The sequence below is a fragment of the Struthio camelus genome, chromosome 23 (assembly GCF_040807025.1).
Source record: "Struthio camelus isolate bStrCam1 chromosome 23, bStrCam1.hap1, whole genome shotgun sequence".
Taxonomy (NCBI): domain Eukaryota; kingdom Metazoa; phylum Chordata; class Aves; order Struthioniformes; family Struthionidae; genus Struthio; species Struthio camelus.
This window is the reverse complement of record NC_090964.1, coordinates 7,806,310-7,830,124: the sequence shown is the minus strand read 5'-3', so window position 1 is coordinate 7,830,124 and position 23,815 is coordinate 7,806,310. Positions and strand designations below refer to the sequence as shown.

At 41.4% G+C, this 23,815-nt stretch overlaps 2 protein-coding genes across 5 annotated transcripts; both read right to left on the bottom strand.

The window, feature by feature from the left end:
* Positions 1-1,178: 1,178 nt before the first annotated feature.
* Positions 1,179-18,227, bottom strand: IL22RA1 (interleukin 22 receptor subunit alpha 1). Of its 2 annotated transcripts, none has more exons than XM_009668251.2 (7): positions 13,668-14,384; positions 11,357-11,489; positions 10,454-10,635; positions 8,888-9,072; positions 8,279-8,414; positions 7,914-8,035; positions 1,179-7,004 (listed from the first exon to the last, which is right to left on the bottom strand). In XM_009668251.2, exons 1-7 carry the CDS (start codon positions 13,708-13,710, stop codon positions 5,976-5,978), a joined length of 1,830 nt encoding a protein of 609 aa, XP_009666546.2. In that variant the 5' UTR covers positions 13,711-14,384; the 3' UTR covers positions 1,179-5,975. The 2 variants fall into 2 exon arrangements, with proteins under 2 accessions (XP_009666546.2, XP_068773539.1); XM_068917438.1 differs by lacking the exon at positions 13,668-14,384 and adding an exon at positions 18,095-18,227 and having other exon boundaries at positions 1,185-7,004.
* Positions 18,186-22,988, bottom strand: IFNLR1 (interferon lambda receptor 1). Of its 3 annotated transcripts, none has more exons than XM_009668253.2 (7): positions 22,705-22,988; positions 21,888-22,011; positions 21,437-21,618; positions 20,690-20,832; positions 19,964-20,120; positions 19,322-19,449; positions 18,186-19,094 (listed from the first exon to the last, which is right to left on the bottom strand). In XM_009668253.2, the coding sequence occupies exons 1-7, from the start codon at positions 22,760-22,762 to the stop codon at positions 18,186-18,188; spliced, it is 1,701 nt and encodes a 566-aa protein (XP_009666548.2). In that variant the 5' UTR covers positions 22,763-22,988. The 3 variants fall into 3 exon arrangements, with proteins under 3 accessions (XP_009666548.2, XP_068773541.1, XP_068773540.1); XM_068917440.1 differs by having other exon boundaries at positions 21,897-22,011; positions 22,705-22,965; XM_068917439.1 differs by having other exon boundaries at positions 19,322-19,446; positions 22,705-22,964.
* Between the last annotated feature and the right edge of the window lie 827 nt (positions 22,989-23,815).

Here is a 23,815-nt window from a genome sequence, read left to right as displayed (position 1 = left end):
AATTTCATAGAACACTACTCTGTTCAGAACTATTTCAGCTGAAAAATGAGTACTGGGCATCATATCTTTGTTTCCATGTTCATGAATAGCTACTGTTCATTTTTACTATAGTTCATTTCTGCTATACACTGTTTTCAATTTTTGCTTGGATAATTTTGAATAAATATTCAGTGCTTTATAATCTAGTGTTTACTGTAAAGATACAGAGTTCTGATCTGCTAAAACTTATTATAGTCTATTGCTTTTCAGTCCAAGTCTAGTTTTTTCTAAATAGATCAATAAAACGGAATAGATTCTTGCAAAAAAACCCCATGAAGTAAAACAAAATATTTTCATAAGGAAAACACTGGAAAGACATTGACGGCTCTTTAAAGCAGGTATAATCATGAAGCATAATCTCTTAAGTGAAATTCAAGAAAGTGATCATATACAATAGCTGATGATAAAAGTCATAAAATCTTGATATAAACAGCAGTTTACTTACAGATAAACAAAACTCACCTGTGAAGATTACAGTGAGAGTGCCTGTCCTCATGAAAGATAAAGGACAAAGGAGCGTTTCTTTTTCCCTGTTGATGACACTAAGAATGACTGTCCCCAAAAGAATGTTCCCCATGTTTGAGTGCCCGTCCTAAAGTCTTAAATATAGCATCCTACCATGTCATCGCAATGACCATGGGGAGACCCATGCAGAGGTTACACTATTTGAGCCATTTACTGTAGTGCTAACTAATCACAAACTCTTTTAGGTCAGGCAAATTAATGCCATTGCCAAATGATATAAGGGAAGACAGGTGCCTCCGAATTTCAGGCATCAGAGCATTGTTTTATCCTCTGCTCATTTAGGATAGAGGCTCACAAAGCATCTAAAATGAATTATGAATGTTTTAATCTCCTCCAGGAATCTCCCTTAGGTTAACATTGCCATTGCTGCATAATGGAGTGAGATTCATTTACTTTGACATCTCTTTAGTGAATGCCAACTCCAGCCAAATTATGTCAGTGTATAATTAGATCAGGAGCTAACAGCAGTTCTGTGTTTTGGTTGGCTGAGACTATTATGCTTTCCCCACTACAGGAAAACGAAGACTGGCTGCCACAGTAGTGGGTGAGCTTACATATCCAGCTGCCCGTAGTGATATCTGAGAGACTGGCACAAGGCAAAAGAACAGAAACTGCTATTTTACCATTTATTTAAAATAGGCTTGCAGTTTCAGCATTCAGGATAAACTCTTCAGAACAATGTGAGGAGTGGGTGATATTTTGTGTGGTGTCAAGGAGAAATGAAGGTTTGAAAGTAGCAGAACTATGAGGCTGCGATACTAATTTGTTAGCCAGATGTTTTCCAGTTGCCTTTTATTAGATGAAAAATCAGTGCATCAATAATGAACTTCTCAGAGCAGATAGAAGTCAGTGAAAGGGAGACATAAGAACATAAAATTCCCATATTGGACCAAGCTAAAGATCTGTTCAGCCCAGTATCCTGACTCTTGACAGTGGCCGGTAGCTCTTCCTGAGACAGACACAATGCTTTATTGTCACTAATAGTCCTAGCCCCGTTAATTTGTCTAATCCCTTTTTGAACCCTTTATGATTCTGGCCTCCACAAGACCTTGTGGAAATAAATTCCAAAGTCAGATTTGGCAAGGTTTGAGTCACCCTGTCCATATCATTGGGATCCATTTCCAAGAATGCTTGTTCACTTCACCTTCCAAATAGAACAAAGCTGAACTACAGCAGGATCAGCACGAGAACTGCAAGGACTTCTTTGTGCAAAGTTTTAGTAGCCGTGTTTTAGACATTCCTAAGAAAGCAATAAGCAGGTATTATTGGGCAGGCATGACTGAGTACATTTTGGTATAAGCTGAGCTGTCAGAGTGAAGGAATACTTTTCTTTCACCAGTTTTGAACCATTGCATGGCCACTTCAAGTACTTTCCTGAATTTTGTATTATGAGAAATAATGAGTAATTATTGTCTATTCTGCTTAATGTTTATAATTTCATTCATCTTTGCCATACCAACCCTCCTGTATCTTTTAAGGAGAAGAGTCCCGACTTATTGTCTCCTCATATGGGAGTCATTTCATACCTTTGACCTCTTTTGTCACCTTTTTCCTATAAAATTATCTCATAATCATGCCTCACTTCTCTCATTATCTTAATTTGAAAAGGAGGAGATGTATGTGAACATTTTAGATGCTCTAAACTATCAACTTTAAGGCCACAGTGTAGCACTGTGATCCAGCTGCTATGTAAGTTCTTTCATGCAGTTCTGCTGCATCGTACCCTCCATCCAATGTGATGGATGGCCAACGTGATGCCAGAACTAAGGTAGGAAGGGGTGCCATCGATAGCTAGATAGATATCAGGGTCCCATATACTTTCAGAGCTGCCCCTTGGCTCTACTTCATTCTGTCTCCAGAATTTGGAGCCTTCCATTTGTTCCTTGAGTGACATTTTCTTCAAAGGACATGTGAAAAAAATCATCAATTGCTTTTGATACTCTTCAAACACCTTTCAATGCTAAAACAAATAACAAGCAAATAACAAGGGAGAATGTGAGCCTCAGTGTGAGGTGGTATGTTCATCCCTGTGTAAAGATCCCTGGTGAGCTATGAGCAGGGCTGCCAACACAGGGAGCGGCTAAGTGACAGCTCCCCAAATTTAGCTGAGAAGACAAAGACAGTAATGCTTCCCTATAGGGTTACAGCTGCCACCTGCTATGCTGATATCCTTGTGACAACTGGAACTGCAATGCTCACCTGTCATCGTTGTGACATCTGGCTAAGAATAAGCACGGTCTTTGTTGCAAGGCAGTTCTAGTTTTTATTATCTAGAGCTATCAAAACTCTTATCTGGAAAAGTCAAGGTAAACATGAAATAAGCCCTTATTAGAGACAGATGATTTGCATGTGAAGACCTTTGAAACAATGTTGAAATCATGCTGTTTATCTGAAAAGGTCCTTACACAGAATGAGAATGAGATAATTAATATAGCTTTTTTTCCATGATGAATTTTGAAACAAACAAGGCTATCAATTTGATAACGAAAAGCAATGAAACTGAAGGCAATAAGAGCAGCACATGGTAGTAAGGCAGGGATGAACTGTAAGGAGTCACCTCCATAAGCCTTGGCCTAGAGTCTCTTTCTGTTGATGGAGATCCCTGTTCATTACACTTGCTGCTGTTCAGGGTAGAACAGATGAAGGCAGGATGGTGCAATAGTTGGGTCATCAGCCTTTACATCAGTCCCGCTATAGGCAGCTTTTACCAACTCATATTGTCAGAAGGGATGGAATTTTTGAAGTATTTAAGGTGCCTGACGAAGTGATCAACATTTCACTGTGTGCCACTTCACATCTTTAGGCACCTACATACACTCTAAAAATCTGGTCCTAGGTTTTCTGCACCTCAGCTCCCATTCCTCCCCCTGGAGCACCAAGATGATACATTTTTTAAGGGCTGTGACATGACCAGACCCTCTGGCAGAGAGCTGTAGATGTTCTTAAGATGGGAAACAGAGGGATTTGAGAAGGCTATTGAATAGCGAATGTATATTTTAGCAGTGTCTTCAAATGCTCTCATAAGGCCCCCTTCCCTTCTACACTATGCTGCCCATACTGACCTCTCACTGTGGGTTATATTTCACAACAAGATCCAAAATGATGACATTGTGGCATTTGATTATTCCCTGAGTAGCATCACTGGGAATGTTGTTGACACAAGATATGCAGCCTACAGGCAACTCTGAATAAAGGAACTGGCATCACTGGCTTGAAATGCAGCCTCTCCTCGGGGGGAATTGGTGGAGCAGAATGGGGTCTTGGCCCTTCCTGGGAAGCAATACTGCTTGTCTGCTGCGACTTCTGTAGCTGCAGCGTTTCTGTATGTATTATTTTTGATGGTATAGTTTAGACATAGGATACATGAGACAGCTCAAATGACATTCCACAAAACCTCTGGTATTGAATGGCCCTAAGTAAAGCCAGCACAATGAAAATGTTCTTTGCTGGTTGTTGCTGCACAGACCATGTACATATTCACACCTTTCATACCCTTTTCCATGAAACTTATGCAGAGCTGGTGTTTGGACCTTTCTGCCTCTTGCAACATGATCATAGTGCTTTGTCTGGAGTTAGGGGCTGAACTATTACCTATCAAATATGGCACTCCTAAGAATATTCCTTTAATCCTGCATTACGTCATCTGCATATGACATTCATAATACTTTGTTTCACTTCTTGGAGCAGTCACTTTTGATCATTTCATTTATGGGGAATTTTTGAGATCAAAATGAGACAGCTGATGATCCCAGTAAAAGAAATACATCTCCCGTTCTTTATTTCTCTGCTTCCTCTTTTAAGACAGAGTCTCAGCATGTGATCTAACTGATATCTGCTCTCCAAGTAGTGTCAGTCTTATCAAAATTGCTCTATGTAATTGCAGTGCATTTTAGTGGTTCTTTTTCATTCAAATGGCTCACTTCACTGCACTTCTGCCTCAGTGGAAGAAAAACCCTTTACTTCATAATATCAGAGTTTATTTGCAAAATCACACTAAAGTGAGTGGAATTTAACCTTTAGTCTCAGCTCCCTGGACTGAGAAAACATGTAAAGGCACTCATGAGGAGAACAGCTTATTCTAGTTTCTGTTCAGCCTTTCACTGACAGTGTTAATCAAGTGAGTGCTTCCCCATACCATTCAAAGGCTTGCTTATTCCTATAAATGATTTCAGTTCTACCTTAAAATGATGTCATGAGACACTCATTTTTTTTACCACAGCAGAGCAAATCAACAGGCTGAACTATGCTCTGCTCTTAGTCAAAGATAATAATCATCTCCTTTGTCCTCCCAAAAAATACCATTTATCTTGCCTTTGGTAAGGGTACAGTGCTAGAGGAATTTGGGTCTCAGTTTGGTTCATTTCAGCACTGGAAATGGGTGAGCTGGTAAGAGGAGCAGAGGGTTCTGCAGCTGAAAATGCTTCTCCATCATGCAAATGGAGCATGTTGCTCATCAGCAGTGCCAGTGAAGGGTAGGAGAAAGAAGCTCAAGACTTCCCTAGTCTCCCTCATAGATTGCTTAGTGTGTTAGGGTTGTTGGATCTGAATTGAGAACCCTGAAGACTGTTATCCACATAACAGTCAGGTTAGTATAAACTCCTCATTTTCCTGCCTGCGTGGAATGTGGCCCTAGCTGCTCCATCTCTTTCATGGGATTTTCATGGGGAAGTCATGAGAAAGAAATGAGCAGCAGCTCCTAATAGGTCAGGACTGAGTCAAGACTGCATCAGTCTGTTGGAGAGATAAAAAGGCTTTATCTTTCTACAAGCACCAAAGGGCACATAGCAGGTTAGGAGACATTTAGTTTCACAGAACTGCTGCATCAGGAGCTGTGACCACAATTTCAACAACTGCTTTAAAGGCAAAGTCCATGCCATGAAAGTAGTCTATTGTTTTGCAAGAGTCATGTCCAAGGGTAGAGCGCGAATATATATTTCATTCTTTTACTATACCATGATATATTTCATTCTTTAGTTTTGCATACATTTGCACTTGAGTTTCTTCAAAGTTTGGGTATATTTTGGACCTAGATCTTTGGTGCTGATAAAGAGCAAATGTCATTTCTGTTCTGAACTTTCCCAAATTTTGAGGATGCTGAATTTGGAGTTTGAACCTGAGTCCTAACTCAGCTTTTAAAGTAGTCCAATTCATAATCTATTTGAAGGAAATCCAAGAAATAAAGACCTACGGTAAGTGGAAAGATAAAGCATTACAGTTTTCCCAGAAGCAGAGATATTAGTAAAGATTATTATGTTCATGATATAACAATTGTGGGAACAGTCTGACAACTCAGTACCATGTTGTAATACATCCAAGAGCAGCTATTGTTTATTTCCATTGTACATTTTGCAGGGTAGGTTACTATTTCATGCAAGTAAACAGAATCTAGATTTTAATATCATTATGTCTTCCTAATAAATTTCTGTGTTCTCATCCATACCTTGCTCCCACTGAACTTTTAAATTCAGATCTTTGAACAACATACTGAGGGGGATGCCACTGTCCTGATCTGAGATAGTGTCTTGGGACACAGCATTATTCAATTTTGTGCAGTTTAGTTCCTTTGCTGCTGTTAACATCTCTGTTTCTTGAGTCTCTGTGAACTGCAATTTATTTTCAGAATACGAGAATGAATCTGGTGACATCCACCACTCTGTGTTGTGCTCTCCAGGGAGGTTGTTACCAGTACAGACTGAGAGGAAGAAAGCTGCTGAAAGAGATGACAGGGATTCATCCTCTGAAACAGAGTCTCTGTCAACTTTCACTGAAGACAATAATGGTAGCAGTTCTGCTCTCTGTTGTCTATAGCAGCTTCCTTGTTCCAGCAGAGAAAGTGGCACCTGGGGTATACGCAATTTACTTTCTACCCCATCAGGCTGGAGCAGCAGCTGCTGTGTTTGCCCAGGGCTCCCCTGTAAGAAAGCTGACTCTCTTGTGTCACTGCTCTCCCATAATAACAATTTTGGCCTCTGTTCTTTATAATTCCAATGACTGCAGCTCTTTCCCAGTGTCTGGGTTACAAGCTTTCCACCAACAAAATCTGGAGAAACTTCCTTTAGTGTCTGGTTTGGCTGCAATTTTCTCTTGTCAACACAGTCCATGTGTTCGACACACACACCATAGTTTAGGGACAGAGTTTCGCTGGACATGGCACAAGGAACACTTTGCTCAGCTGTTTGAGGAGTATAACCAGGAGATGTGCTTTCCAAGCAGCGAGGCTGAGGGGACAGCTGGAATGCCGGTACAGCGGCCTGTTGCTGATAGATAGTTTTTGGTGGACAGAAAGACTGTGGTGGATCCAGTGCTTTGTCCAAATGCTGGCTGATCTGTGGTAACTGCACTTCAGGGATGAGAAGTGCAGGTTTGGATAAATTAATAGGCTTTATAATGTGCTCCACTGTCAGTGTAAGAGGCTGGAAGGATGAAATCCCTCTGAAATCCTGTTGAAGCAGATAGACAAACATGAGTTATTAGCAAGAAATCGATGACTTTAAAGGCTTGCTTTAGATTCCTAAAAATTCTCTTTGGAAAAATATGAGTGAGAGCCAGCAACTATCACAAGGGATCCACTCCACTGACACAAGATCTCTGGGATTTTTTCTGGTCAGTGAGCCTTTGAAGGAATGCAGACATTTCTCATTATCCCTCAGGAAAATTGTGCAACTGTGCAGGAAGACAAAATCTTGCTTAAATTTTGCAGTGTTTGGCCTAAGCCCTGGAGCATGGAAACAGATTACCCTTAAGTTTATTATGCATAACCATTACTTGCTATTGGAGATGAGGGATAGGTGAGAAGGGTCAGGATTTCCAAAGGAACTTGTGATTTAGGATGCCTTAGGTTTTAGCTACCCAACCTGATACGTCCTTTAAAGGTGACCTATTTGGGGGAAATTCTGAGCGCTCCTCTTTTATAAATCAAGTCCTGTTAAATTATTGCCATTGGGTCACTCAAAAATTGGAAACCAAGATCATAAGAAACTTCTGAAAATTTTAGGTTTAAGATTGGAGGAAATTGAACTTTTTGGGATTTGTGATTTGGAGAGTGGTTCTAACACATCAGTGTGAAGTCTTGTTCTCCTCTAGGGACAATGCATGCCGTTTATCTAATTTTATAGACTAACCAAGGTTCTTCAAATCTGCAGGCATCTTTGTTGCTGTACTTTGCAACTCACCTAAAAAATTTTCTCTAGCTGTGCTAGGATGACCAGATTCAAACTGCCAGTAGACAAACTGCCTAGACAATGCCCTTGCCTGCTCTTTCATCCTCCTGAATTAGCAATACTATTCAGATGTATGCACACAGTCCCGAGCATTTTAAAGATTTACTGCAACAGCTTAAGAACACTTACCAAAGACATTGGCTGTGCACTGCGTTGCTTGATATATTTATAGATCACATAACTAATTGCAGCAAACATCAGTCCTCCAGAGAATGCGAGTGCCACAAAACAGTAGAGAAGCCAAGTGTTATCTGGTTAGTGGAAAGAACGAATAGAAAATGTTGCTTCAGAGAGCTAGACTAGAAAAATTGTGTGGGATCATCTAAATGACCTTATAGATCTAGTCTGGTAGGACTAGATTTCTAAATTAGGAAAGTCATTGTTGCTTCAATGCCTTTACCAAAGCTATGTTATTTTATACCAGCTGAAAGCTGGTCTCTTGTGCACCCAGTATCCCAGCTAGACTTTTAATGGAGCAGAGTTAGCAGCCTCACCTGCTAATGTTCGAACCCAAAATACTTGAGATTTGCTGCTTCTCTCGAGGAGACATATGTGTACTGTTCCATTATATTCAGTGTCTGGGTCCAAGTTGGAGACTTCAAATTCTTTGTTATGCTCATTCTTTGTCCACTATTTAAAATAAAGACAAATTCTGTATTTTAGGAAGACGAAAATCTACACAATTACTTCAGCACAGATTGCAAAATTCAACATAAAATTGTATTTGTTAATAACATGTTACAAGACTCCAATAATTCAGTGTATAGGGAATTCTAAATATATCATTTGCTTTCCACTATTGTTGTTGTTGGGGTTTTTTTTTTGCATTTCAATTTCTTGAGACTAGTTAAGTCAGTGTCTTTTTCGTATTTATCAGTTTTACTTCTTGCTACTTATGCAGTACTGTGGGAAACCCTAGTTCTCCCCGAGTTTTAGAGGAATGCTTAAAGTTCCTGTTGTATAGTGAAAGTCAAAGACTCTGATAGTTGCCCTTGTGCCGCAGAAATCACATCCGTCTTTAATCAGCTCTGATGTCCTTCTCCATCTTATGCAAACTGTGATTTACAAAAGTCAGTGGTTAGTGGTCTGAGGTTGTGCTTTACCTTTTGGCGTGTCCTTTGGTTGAATATCGTTAAGTGATAATCAACAGTACCAAATTTGCTATAAATGTCCTCTATGGTTAGATGGCGGTGATCCTCACCTCTCAGCGGAGTATAGGGAGGCTGTATAAGAAACTTTATGGAACGTACATTAGGAATATACTCCACTTCTGGTGCTCCAATAATAGCTAGCAAACATAAAACAGGAAGTGTCAATGGTTAAGATTAAAGCTGTTACATTATCAGATGATCATATGCACATGTAGGCTAACCTTTATCCAGATACTGTGGACTGACTATAAATTGTGAAACTTCTACAAAATTCTGATAATGCTCAAAAAGATTGTTTTACTTAGTAGAAAAGCTGGTTTTATGTATTTTTTTATTTTTTCTGTTCATATACAAAAATATTCAGACTTATTTCATTGAGCATAGGAAAAATCAGGCAACAGGTGATACTTTCTTCACCCAGAGTTCTGCCATCATTAGCCAGTGTTCCCTAGAATTCCCTAGAAATTCCCCAAGCTTTTTCTTAGGACCATGGTCTCACTATTTGCTCATTGCTTCTCTTTCCTGCACAGAGATGTCCTCCTGCATGCATGCATGATGAGGTGAGAGTGAAATCCCACCACAGGCCACTCAGCTAACTCCTACCTAAGTTCCTATTCCAACCTTAATTCAGATTTTGTCTTTATAAAATTTTGTGCTTCTAGTCCCTAAAGGAGCTCATTGTATCTACACTTATTGTGAGTGAAAGGCAGGTGCTACACCCAGCATTTACCCAGAGGTTTAACCCAGTCTATAACAGGCTATTTAAAAGCAGCATTCAGTAATCCTTCAAGGCCACGTGGCTTGAAAAAAATCAAACTGAATGGCTCTTAGGGATAGGATACCTTCACCATAGGTGCTAACATTTTTGTGCAATGAAAAGTGAATGTTTAATGATCAAAGCAACTATATGGCTCTCTCAGAGCTTCTTTCATGCAAAGATCTGAAGGCTCTTCATAATCGATTGCTAATGCCTCCCTGAAATATTTCTGACAAATATGCAGAGGGAAAATTTTAGTCACAGAGCCAATAACAGAATTCCCAAAGGCTATATTGTGTGTCTGTGGCAGAGCTCACTCAGTGGTTGAAAATATAAGGTATTCACTGGTCTAGCTGCTTATCCTGATTTTCTGGAGTTTGCATTTCAGTTTGCATTTCAGGTCATAGCATCTATGACTGTATCACTGGCTCCCCCAGGCTGCCCATCATGTCTCTTATTAGGATCCTTCTGCCCCTCTTCAGCCTTGATAGCAGCTCTTCCTTCAGGGACATCTGACTTTTCCTCTTCTCTTCTAATCCCACTTTGGTGTCAGACCTCAGGGAAGGCCCTGAACACCTGCTCATTTGCCTCCTTGCCCGATAACAAACCCTCTTCCTCAGCTAGACAGCCTGCATTCTCTTCCTATCAAGCACAAAGTCTTGCAACGCTGAAATTAGAGCAAATCCTGACCTAGACATCCATGAGACTAAGAATGAGTCTCTAGTAACCAGGATTTAATAGATTTCAGCAGTGGTACTTACTTTCTTTTCTGGGTTCAAACCTTTCTGAGTGTACCCACTTGGAGGAGCAGTAGTTCTGACCAGTGGCCCTCACTCTGGCATAGTAATGCTCAGTGAAGTTTTCTGTTTCACGAGTGAGATTGCAGAAAGGCTGTGTGATACCCTGGCACTCACGCTTGTTAAGCCAGACTTTTTCTCCATACCTTAGAGAGGACCAAACAAAAGCTTTTAGTCTGTTTAGTAGAACAGGTATGATACAGTGCCTCTTTACAATGATCCAAACAGGCAGTTATGCCAACTCTTAGTAATTTTCAAATTCATTGTTACAATTAGCAAGTGGTTGGGAATAGAATGGCCAAAAAACTTCCTCTGTGTTACAGTCCTTAATCCGTTCCGCACTGACAGCATCTACACAGATACTGCATTGAGGAAGTGCAGGTAATTTTCAAGAGGAGTGTCCTGGCAGTCAGGACTCTTGCATTCTTTGCCCAGCTCAGGCACTGAATCATTGCATGCAAATTCACTGCTGAGTTTGCGGACCTGTCCAAATGCAACAAAGCTATTGTGTAGCACTAGTCCTATTTCTTTTATTTCTCATCACTGAATCAAAGGAAGGCAATTACTGTTACCTGTATTTTGCAGGTGAGGAAACTGCGGAATGGGGAGAAGTTGCTGAAGGCAAAGAGCAGCTCAGTAAAGATGACAAACCAAGACTTAAAATTTTCATTATTTCTTTAATTTAGCACCGTCCAGCAGTGGAAATAATCCTGTCCTTTACTGATTTGTTGTCTAAGCAGAGCTATTTTCAGAGCAGCAAAACAAGTAGCAGAAACAGCAAAGCCTACTTTTCTTTCTTGCTCCTTCTCCCTTTGAAAAGAGTGGCCCTAAACAACAGAGCTCCAGAAAGAATCAGACTTTACATACTGTTTATACTGGACATCAAATGCAGTGCCAGGAGGAACATCTGCTTCAGTTTCCCATATCAGGATGTTCTCAAAGTTTGTAGAAGAAAATGCTGCATGTTTCAGACATGATGATCCCTCTGTAGTGACAATGCCTAGGAGGGGAAAGAAGCTAGTATTAAAATGCATATTCTGGCATCTCAGCTTTCAGATGAATATGGGTCTAGTGCTGATCAGCCATTTAGTGAACAAAAATACCAGGCATGCCACTTCCAGTCACCTAGAGATAGGCTGCAAAGCAGAAGCTTGCACAGAACAGGAACCCAGCCAGCACATCACAGCACAGGCTTTGCAGATTGTTGGCTCAAGCCAAAGAAATGAAAGTTAAGAAGTTTTACAGAAAGGCCTCCAAAAGCCAGAGTCAGAAGCAGAATCCAGGAGTCCCTGATAATATTTCTTTTAAAGCAGTTAAGTGACTGGGAAGCTAAGAAGAACAGTCTGTTTTCAAGGCCAGATTCATGCCTACACACTCTCTCTCTGCTTTCTGCCTCGAGTCAGGGAAGCAATATGCTGAGATCAGTTTCACATCATTGCAGGTGTGAGTGCTGTTAACCTCTGCCTTCTTTATTGGCTGCCTGTACAGAGTGACACTCAAAGGGCTGAGGCCTGGACTCTGATCTGGGAGTGCCAGGGTGAAGGCAAACAACAGCTCATGCAACTCCCTGCAGTCTGAGTTCTGTGCTGCCTCCCCACTGAGGCTGGGTTCTGGCTTTAGTAAGCAGAAATGTCACTTGCCCCTGGTCTGAGCAGAATATCACTGTGATCTACCTGCAGCAAACTGGCTCTGAGCAAACACTGCAGAAATGTCCTAGAGACTACAAAGTGGTCACTGCCATGGGAATACACAATGTAAAATTCCCTAAAGGCTCCTTTCCTAAAGGATCCATTAAACCTTCTAACCTGAAGAGTAACCTGAAGAGTGGATGAGCTGTGTAAATTGGGATTATAGATGCATCCTCAAAGATATATAGTTTATGCCTTACTTCCAACTCTTGGTTTGCAGTATTGATAAACACCTTGAACTTGCATGGGCTTCCGCCTGCACTTGCTGAAAACAGTTCATTATGATGCTTGTAAATGGACACATAAAATTAGAGAGCCCTCCCGAAAAAAATGGTGAGATATACAATTAGAAGTAGTACCATTTTACAGATGGGAAAACTGAGGCCGAAAATGGGGGTGATTTGGACAAGAGCTCATTGACCAATTGCAGTAGAACAGAGACTAAAGCATACCAGTTCCTGAATCCTCTCCTTAAGCTTTCCTTCCAGCTGCCTCCATAGCAGACTACTGAGTGTCACCAGTTTAAACTACTGTGCTATGTAAGAGGAGAATTAGGCAGAAAAGCATAGATCCAGTTCTCGGCCTTATTATTTAGGGCATTTGGGCAGGGAAACAGCACAGAATTGGGCTGCAGTCTTGTCCAAATTTTGTCCTGACCTCAGTTGTTGTTCAACACTTGCCTCCTCTCATACACGGCTTAGCACAATCTTCCTAATGTCCTGTCTAGGCACCAAGAAAACTGGGTCAACAGTACCCTGACCATATCAGAAGTAGGAAATATCCGTCTTCCCACATTTATCTATACCAAAACACAGTTATGCAAAGCAGTGGTAACACAAGCCCAGTGTGGGCAGGGAAGAACCAGGATATTTCACGGTATGAAAGTTCCTCGGTTTCTTAATTTTCTTTAGGCACCTTCCTCTGCTGTATAAGATCATGGGCACATGAACAGAGCAGTGAAACCTGAAGAACAAATTATCTTGTGGCAGAAGCAGATGAATGATCTGAAAAGCTAGCATTTGAAAACATGGCAAGTTTATCCTTGATTCATCCAGGAATGAGATTGCTACATTTGGAGCAGGATTAAGTGGCTTTTAGGGATATATTATACATTTGCAGCTTCTTACAACTGGGACTGTTCATCTGTTCACATGCCCCTCCATTTAAGGTGCAAGGGGACTGATCCAAAGCCCCCTGAAATCAATGAGTATCTTTTTTTCTGTAGGATTTGAATTATAACACATCAGTGTACCTTGAAGTAAAGGAATCTTTTCTTCTCCCTACTAATCAATAAAGCACTGAGCACACCAATGGCACTTTGAAAATATTTAAAGGAGAGAGCAACACAGCAGAAAGCTTTTGAACAACCTCACACAATGGCTTATTCTCTAGGTCTTGTTTGAGGAAACATGACTGAACCACCTCTCATGCTACAGGACCCAACAGAAACAACCACGATCAGTGATAGGAAAGAAGAAGTCAGGACTTACCGACCACTGAACAAACAGCCCAAAAGATCAGAAATTGCTTCATGAATAACTATGCAAGCTGGGATGTGAGAGCAGGCAGTTGTTCCTGTGCTCAGGTGAATCACCTTTTATAAGAATTAAGTTCTTGTTTGTGAAGCCAGGTTGGCTTTGTTGCCCAGTAACAGGCTGCAGAGCTGCTATCCTGCCTGTATTCCCATCTGAGATCACCAACTAAAGATAAGTGTGCGCATGTGTATGCATATGAGAGAGAGTATAAGACTGACAACAGGAGCACCTCTCCCCTCTGAGTATACACACCTAACTGTACAAAAGTGCACAAGCTAGAGGCTTAGAAAATCCCCAGCTTCTGAAACAGAGCCAAATACCAGTTTCCTGATAAAGAGCTTCCTGCCTGAAAGCCTTCACTGACATTTTTCAGTTTTAGGGCTTGCTTTTCTGGTTGGATAGCTTTGCCTCGTTAAATCTCTAAAAGTTAAAAATTAGTGCTGTGCACATAGCTGATTTTGTAACTGCTGCAAACAAGACACCTATTTACTTAAGAAACACCTTTGGATATTTTCTTAAACTGAAAGTCAGATAGATCGCTAGTTTTTAAGCTCTTCTATTGTTCATACTGAGCATGGGTGGGAGCCAAATGACTAATAGATAGCTCTGCTGTCTATTGGGCAGAGCACAAGATCCTTAGGTGTGCCATGGCTTCTGTGTGGCCGGGTGGCTGCTGAGATTCTCTTCATCTGTGAGAGAAAGGAGGTATCCTTTTGGTAGGAGGAGCACGCGCTGCTCCTGCTTTCCTTGTGGCTCTCGCCAGAGGCAACCATAGAGCTACAGTTTATATTAATAGTTGCTTATGATATAAGGCATTGTTCTGAGTATCATGTATAGTAGAAACCGGGAATGTGCCTGAAATCTAAACAAAAAAGAGACATAGTTCCTGTTCCTTAGCTTTCTTAGTTTTTAGGGTGTCCTTCAGTCACATTTTCAGACTTTTCTCAGAAGAGGGAGAGACATTTCCTTCTGTGGTTGAAAATGAGAGGTAACTGCTTACGTCCAGGAGCTGTGGATTTACAATCACCAGATGTGTATAAAATCAGAACTCCCTTAGTCACTGCTTTTGAATTTTTATGATATAGCTATTCCCTTGTCACAGACTGGATAACCTCTTTGGGTTATTTCTCTGATTTACTTAATCCCATGGTCGTAACTGTTCACAAACGGATAAAGTCCTGGGGCCTAAGTTTTGCCCAGGACTAACTGGACATTAGGCTGATGATCCTCCAAAGCAGAACCAAACAGCTTGTCCTTCTGGGCGCTGAGAACTGTTCATACTATGATCACTTCAGCCCTACAAAAGCTTTAACAGAAGCAGCTGCCCCAAACCACGTAGGACAACTGTGCATTAGACAAATAAGTTTAGGCATCTGCCACTTTCTTATGAGCAGTGCTTTTTTATTGTCTAAAACCTATTTAAAGCTCCTGAATGCTAGATTTTTTTCCTCATTATTACAAGCGAGCCTGGGGCCCCACAAGGAACACCAGACTTGCAGCCTATTTAATTAAAACACAAACCATGTGTGCTTCTGCAACTGAAAGCACACTACTTTCACTACTAGATCCTGGTAGCAAAACATGTGTTAGAAGTTACTACCCCTTTTGCTTACCCCTTCCTCTCTTGGAATTTCTATTCCTGAAGTAGTTTCTATTCTGCCCTGCTTTGATATGAAGGGGGATGCATACTCTGAATGATGCCGCTGATGCACCAGCTGTCATTTTTGTCTCTCTCATCTCACTCTGACAGATGCAGAAGTCTGACGGGTTTATTAAAGACAACCCACCTATCCATCAGTATGGCCTGCATCTAATTAAGTATAGCTCTTTGCTAGGGTGTTTCTTGGATATAACTTGCTAAATTATTTTCTAATTTTTCCCTTCCCTCATGTCACTCACCGCCTCACGCTGCTATTGTGTGATGACCCATGATAGAGCAGAAGTGAGAGAAATTGTACTGCACCCGAGACTTTCATTTTGAGAAGGGCACTTAAAACTTAATTTTTGTCCTTATTTCTAGAGAGACATTATCTTTTGAATATCCCAGGAAGGACTTAGCTGCATCTTTAGGCACTCAAAGATTTCCAGAAATCTAGTACCAAGTTTAAAATGCAACAGTTTGATTTCAACCTCCAAACTGTAGAGCCTGAACCTATATCAGAAGTTAGTTCCTGAGGACAAAAGCAGATCGAGAAGTTCATAACACAGGTTTTCTGTGGAACTCTGCTTATAACTTAGCACAGCTGGGGAAAGAGGAGAGAAATCTTGCGTTCAAGAGATTTGTAAAGCTAGCAGTCTAAGGCCAAAAAACCAAGATGGTTACCTCCTCTGAGGTGCTGGAGGGCTCAGGCTCAGGCTGTAGAGCTCTACTCTGAGGACTGCATGAAGCCCAGTGACTGCTGACCAAAGAATGTAGGAGATCTGATTCTGGTTCTTGTGCTTATCCATTAGATGAAAAACATCCAAGTTTTCTGATTGACTGGGTCATACCTCTTCTTCCACTGAGGCGAGAGAGCTGCTTTCCTCCTTACATGGCCGTAGGTGTTAAGTAAGGAGTAAGTTATAGGCTGATTGCTCTAGCGGAGGGAACGCTGGGCTCTGGCCACCTCTGACCCTTTCCTGGTGTGATGGAAGGAGGTCTCAAGCTGTGGTGAATGAGCACTTTAGGACTGGGATGCTGCTGCCGCCAGTACAGCTCCCCTGGCCTGCAGTCTTCTCCCCAGCTTCCTTCCTGAGAAACCTATGACAAGATGAAGAACTGATCCCAGGCCCTGTTCACAGAGCTATGACATGTCAAAATAACTTTGCAGAGGTTACACAACTTCTCCTGAGCTTCCTGTAACTCAAGGCCTAGGGGTTTTTTCTTGATTGCAAAAGAAAATGGGTGGTGATTATATTTAGATGATCTTTATCTTTCTAAATGAAAAGGCGGGATTACAATACAGAACGTACCTGGGGACACCTGGGGGGACAAGCAGGAATAAAAGGAAAATTCCTGTGGACAAATCTTTTCTCTCACCTCCTGTTTTTACATGAGTCCAGGATCTTAGTAGGTCTAATTCTCCTCTTTGAAAGCTGTTCTTAACCACCCAGAACACTCCCACCTCTTTCTGATTTTGTTCTCCTGATTCTCTGAAAATGTGAGCATTAATACCCTCTACAACACCCTTCCCTCATGCAGGAATATTCTCTTTGAATGTAGCGAATGTCTTGTATATCTCCCTCTTTCTTTTAATGCATTGCTTTTCTTCATATCCTTTTATTGGAATAAAATAGAATCTGTTTCCATCAGACACAAAGAATGCAAATCAAAAATACACTGAAAAGGTCAATATCACTCAGTCAAGAGAGGCCCCATCTCTGTTGTGCTTTTCGTTGGGTGATTTGGGACTTCTGATATCATTCTGTGATCAGAAAGATGGACGCACTCCTGGTCTTTCAGTGAAAATGCTACAGTGACCCAGAGACAGACCTGGCATCCAGTTGCATAGGACTCCATTCAAATCAAAGTAGTGGGGGTGGGAAGCCCATGATGAGGTCTTGTTTTAAAATGCAACGTTTTTCCAGATGAGCTGCAGTCACCTTTTGTGGTTCTGGGCAAACATAAACACACACGTGCACACACACGTGCACACACACACACACACACACACACACACACAGAGTTATCTATCAAAATATTATTGCTTCTGCATACTCCACAGCTCTCAGACATTCTGCACAGAAAGGGGATGTTCAGTGTTCATACTATATTTGTATAAAAATAAAATAAATAAATAACAAAAATAAACATGCTGTACTTTTCTAGCTTTGACTTCAGTTCACTCTGTTGAAACAAAGAGGGTGACCTCTGTGGGCAGATGGGGAGCTCTCTTCATCCCACAAAAAGCAGAGGTTGCTAAATGTCTCTGTTAAGATGTTTCAATTCCATTCAAGCAGGGGTGCAGTTTTGCCATTACAGAGAAGCAAATGTAATGTCAGAGGTCATCCAGGCTCAAAGGCAACATGTAGGCAGAACACACTGCATTTTCAGATCTCAGCTGATGGCCCTGGTTCTGTTTTTGTGGTCCCAGAGGTATTTTTGCCTTTCATAGCTAACATGCAGAAGTTATCTTGGTCTGAAGTGTCAGGTGAACACAAGGCATTGTATGTGTTATGTGATACCTACATGAGATCGGCACTGCATGCCTCACCCCATCTGGGTTTAAGTAATGTACCTTGTATTATAGCTCTAAAACCTTATCAGAGCTATACTTATAGAGAGGGATAGTGAATGTACATTAATTACCTGGCAGTAAAAATACAAATTTTCTGTCTCTAAAGCCATATCCCTTAATAGGACAGCCATTAGTAGAAAATATACTGCCTAGGTGAATACATACCAAAAGCACCTCTGTCGGGTATTTGTCCTTTTGTTCCTCTTGCCTGGTTATCTAGAGCTCTCTGGCATTTTCCATGCATGCCACAGAACTGCTAGCTCCTTGCCATGTAATGCCTATGCTGATAACCTTTGAATTCAAACTTTTGAGCATATTTTTCCTTCATATTTGAAGTTTCAAATGCATCACTTAGCACAGTGGATGCAGGAGGTGTCCCTTCTGTAAAATTATCGCTGTCGCAGTCACTTGCAATACCCTCATCTTCTGCTACCTGTAATGTCTGAAAGCAAATGAACTGCACCCTGTTTGGATCCTCAATGAGCTGCGAATCCTCAGTGATCAGGAAATCGTGACCAGCTATTTGCTTCTGGTAATACTTAGTGAAATGATGATCCTTCCTATGCAGGAACTGTTCAGCAACCAGAGGTTTGACACTAAGTTCTTCCATCAGTGTTTGAAGAGGGGTCGTTTCCACGCGTTCATCCCTGTCTGTATCATGCTGTCCACGTCCCCTGGGACCTGGATATCTCACATCAGTGAGGGACACACTTCCCAAAGAGGAACTGCAAGAAAGGGATACTTTCTCATTTCCTTGGGATCCTGAGGTGTCCACCTCATTCTTTCTCATTGGAAAGAGAGAGAAACCCAAGGTAGTTAGGTCAAGCACAGATCCGTCGTCCACACGGAGACCTCCAGATCCAGAGTCCAAGCTGGTTTCCCCCTGAGCTGTTCTGGACGGCTGATAGTTCAGACCTCTCTTTGGAAGCTGAAGCATTTCAATATATGGGATGAAAGTACTGCTGTCTTCCTCCTCTTCCTCCTCCTCTTCTTCTGATGATGAAAGGAAAGACACCATCCATGGCAGGTTGTTTCTTGCTATAGTTCTGGTCTTCTTCCCTTGTGATACTGGCTTCTCTGTGCAGATAAGATAGTCCCTGAAGAACTCCTTTTCACTGAGCTCACAGTGAAAGGCTGTTCCAGCAACTTTTAAGTGGGAGAAATCCTACCAGGGAAGAGAACCAAATCAGATAGATCAGAGAATTAGTGATGCTTTTTAAAGAAAAGTTTTGAGTATGGGACATGCCAGAAACAAAGCTCTCTTACAAAGGGACTTCTGGACGCAAAGCTGAGAAGTGCAGAGCACCTGCAACTCCCCCACTCTCCCCCAGTTCGCCTCTGAAAATCACCAAGACTTTCAGTCAGAAGGGAACCCCAGAATTTGGGCCATACCAAAGCATGAGGCATCTTCGTTCGTTTAGCGTCTTGTTTCAGCAAACAGATGATGAGGGCGCCTGTGAGAAGGAAGGGGAGGACAGATGCAGGGATCATGGCAGAAAGTGGGAACTTCCATCCTGCTGCTGAAAACAAAACAAAACAAAACAAAAATAATCTCCTGCAGGTGCTATATTTTTTTGCTAATAATGGACTTTTACACTCAGCTTTTCTTTCAGAAATCTGAGAAGATGTTGGGCTCAAGATCCTTATTTTGCCAATGCAAAGGAAGGATAACAGACTTGCCTAAGACCAGACTTCAAGTCAGAATCAGAGACAGAAATGAAAGCTTTATTTAGAGCAGTTAAAAATGAGGCTCTGTTTCACATTTTTTTCAGGAGAAACATGAATATTCCCAAAATTTCAGTGAGAACATAACTCAAGTATAATATTTCAGGATTTTTAGGAAACATTTCAGATTTAGATTTTTTTTTTAATGAAAGCATTTCTATAGAAAGCAGGTGCCTTTCACTAGAAAGTCCAACCAATCTTTTTAACAGGAAGCCTCATTTTTTGCTGAAAAGCTAATTTTGATGGAAATCTTTGGCATGCCCTAATCCCATTTAATGGCTCCCCACCCTCTTCTCAGCAGGGTCATACCTTTGTGGTTTAATAGCACACACACTGGCTGGGAGAATTTGCTGTGCTTGAAATCAATGCTTTGGAAGGAAGATCTGGCACTCAAGCAGTAATTGCCACTAAGCGCAGTGGTGTCGATGTTCACTGAATTCTTCCTAAAAATACTTTCATATCGCTTCTGTTCAGAAACAAGAAGAACAGAGGGTTGGAATCAAGATTCTTTCATTATCTGGACAGTGTTTCTCTACCCTTTTAGCCCATGATTCTCTTCATCACCTTGTGTTGCTCCAGTGGTAGGAAGGCGTGTGTGGAGAGGCACTTGATGCCTTGCTTGCTGTTTGTAGCACCTGTTCTAGGCCTTAGGGTCTCATACCCAGGCTGAACTCATAGCTGAGCATTTGCCTTGTTTCTTGGGTGGGATTACCAGCTACTGCTGTGCCCTGTGCTGCCATAGCTACACTTTTATCGGTACCTGAACTAGCTAGTTTAAACCTCAGATGTTTGTCTCTTGCGCTGACTATAGTGTAGTGCTGTCATTTCAGTGCTGGTAAGAATGTAAATAGAATAGGTAGAAGGAACTACCAATAAAATAAAGATGCTGGATCTCACATACACATATCTACTTTTCTCCTCTGGCTTTAGCTTTGGTTTGGCCATTTCAGTTTTTGCAGTCCCTGGATCCAATCCCTCCCTGCCTAGAAATGTGTAGCCCAAGGCCTCATCCTGAGAAGTGCCACATTTACTGACCTTGTCTTCAGATCCAGCTTCCCAAAGGTCCAAGTCATACATCCAAGGGAAACTCTCCACACAGGTGGCCAAAGGGAAGGAGGCATTCACATGGATTAAGTTCTCCTTTACACTCACATCTAGCACTGGGGGAGCCAGTTCCACTGTAAGCAAGTGACCAGACATAAGAATAGTGCTTGCTTGTGTATTAGCTTCACAAAAATAATGCTTTTCTTTGACTGATGTTTGGGAAGTAAAACAGATACTTCTCAGGGTAATAAGATAGCATGGGGGGAACATCAGCCTAATGCCACCATTTTGTTTCTAATAATACTTGATGTGTCTTATTTAAAGCAAGCTCAACTATCTTCATACTCAATTATCTTCATATGATATTGTGCAGTGTTCCGCTTCTTCTTAGCTTTTCATATGGCAGCCTGAGCATCTTTTTAATTTTTCACCCAGTGGCAAAGACTCACCTGATCTTTGACAGTTTGAAGTTTCATGATAAAAACTGATATATATAATATAGAAGAGGGCTAAAGTATTAAAATGAGGATGTACAAATGGGTTTAAAGTAAAATGAAGAGATGTGTCCCTGATCCTATGAAGCAGAGGTATAGAAGAGGGAGAGGCCTCATGGGTGAACTCATAATCCTATGTCTGATCTGCAGCCACCTTTCCAGCATTCCTTCATAGCCTTGCTCTGTTCTCACACACAGTTGTTGGGATGACCTTTTAGCCATCTGTAAACTAACAAGCACTCACCATCCAGATAGTATTCCTTGAACTCTGATTCTACCCATGGCGACTGGAGTCCTCCGGAAATGGCTTTTACTCGAGCCCGGAATTTAATGAAGAAATTTGGAAGCACACAAGTCAGATTGCAGGAGGTACTGGGAATATTTTTGCAATGAGGGACCTTTATCCATTTGTTCATGCGTTCCTGGCTAAAAGAAGAAACAAAAACAATACAATATTAAGCATGCAGTTTTGTTATAAGTTGTAGAGCAAGAGAAGAAGGTGTTTTGTAGGATGGCACCAAATCTGCCTCAAACTTCAGAGAGGAGTACTGCCCAGACAGATAAGGATTGGTTTTGGTGAAGGGATGCAGCCAGATCACTACTCATGATGATATTAATTAATATACATCCCCAGAGGCTTGCCCTCTGCCAAACTCTCAATCAGTCCTCTGATTTCTTACTTTGTAAGCACTTACCTTTCATACCTCACTGTGTATGTCGTATCAGGTGGAGATCCTTCTCCTGGGATCCATGTCAAAATCATATCAAAATCCTTTGACAGCAGTGTAACGTTTTGAGGAGGGGGAAGATGAATGTGACCTGATTGAAAGGCAATATTATGTGAATGATCAGGCTTTGGGGGGCAGGAAATACTGCCTATTTTTGACCCAGCTGTTTCAAAATTGCGGGCATAGCAGCTTTCTTCACTTAAGACTGGAAATCAGTGTTGGAAACAAGTACATTTGTGATGTAGTCCTGCTTTCCCCATCTTTTATATATTATCTTCATCTCAACAGCTTTTAGAGTTAAGACATGGACTTGTGTGAACCATCCTATTCTATAATTTGGAGCCACTTCCCCCATCCTCTCACTCGATTTCCCTGTGATCTGGTTTACAACCCCCAAAATCCCTGACTCCCTGCTGCTCCCACCTCCCAGCCCCTAGACCTGGCGGACACAGCTGGCTCACACAGCTGGTTCAACCGCTGTTCTTCACAGACAGATCATCCTAGCATGAATGAGTTTTTAAAACAAGAGGCAGCATGCAGACCTGCCACTCTTTACTTTCCCAGCACCTATTATTTATAGTGGATAAATACGTACTCCTTAGCCTTCAGCGAGACATTTCCTATAGACACGTTTTAAATGCCATTTCTTTACAGGGGAGTATTTCACTTTATGTGAACCATTCCCACTTATACTGCTTAAAGCGTATCTGGGTATGTCTTTTCTCCCGCAAGCAAAGCCACATAGCATAGAGAAATGAAAGTAACAAATACAGCCGTACCGTACCTCTAATGTGCCGCAGGAAGCACAGTGCTATCAGGGCTCTGGTTTTCCAGGCAGACATGCTGAAGCAGAACTTTTCCACTTGTGATGTATTTCTTTTCTTGCTACCTTTTCATCAAAGTGTTTTCCTGTATTAGTTTGTACGAATTACACAGAGGACCATGTGACTAATGAACTGTGCACATACACAGAGCCTCGCTTCCTGGTACAGTCCAAATATAGCACTGCACATTGAACAAAGAAAGGAGCAGAGGTGAGAGGAGGTTATGATGAAACCAAAATATTGTAAAGATTGCAGTACTACGCCCTCCTGTGTAATATAATGATCTCTGTCACAGGGCGTGTGTGAAAGGAGCACAATAACACAGTGCTAGCCTTCTTTTGTGAGGTGCTTTATTAAAAAATTGACCTTTGGAATTTACCTGAGTGGAAGTCAAATATTAATAGAAATCAAATAAAGTCTGAGTGATAGGAATCTAGCAATAATGAAAATAAATATTTAGTAGTATGTAATTCTAATTCTTTCTTTAAGAGAAGCCAAGGAATTTCTCTTGATTTGTGTTACCTGGTTAAGAATATTTTTCAGAAGTTATATAATTGCCCCCACTTTACAGATGGGAGAAGCGAAGTGCAGAACTGTGATAGGGATCTGTCCTGGACACAGCGTGCGAGAATGAAAGGATCATTCTGATAAATGCTGTGCTTCTGCTGGATGCCAACACTTGTTTCTGTTGATCCTTCAGTTATCACTTATCAGTTATTTGTCATCACTCCCAAAATATTAGTCAAGATTGTCAACAACAGGCTTAACCAGTTGTTAAGCCTGTGCCAACACTCAGGTGGTTCTAGGCCCCAGCAGTAACTAACTAATGAGCACGTTGGTTGTTGGCATTTGCACTTACAAAACTCTCAAGGTGTTCTGTTTTCAGCATACAGTACCTTTAAATGACAGAGTTCTCCTGAGGCAAAGCTCAGTCTCTAAGTTGCTGCTCACACATGTGCCCAAAGCAGCGTCAAAGAGTCAGCAGTTTTGGTCTGTGTGTATCAGAAACATGGCAGGAAACATCGCTAGTCCAGCTGTGAGCTATGCCACCAGGTACAATGCGCTCAAGCA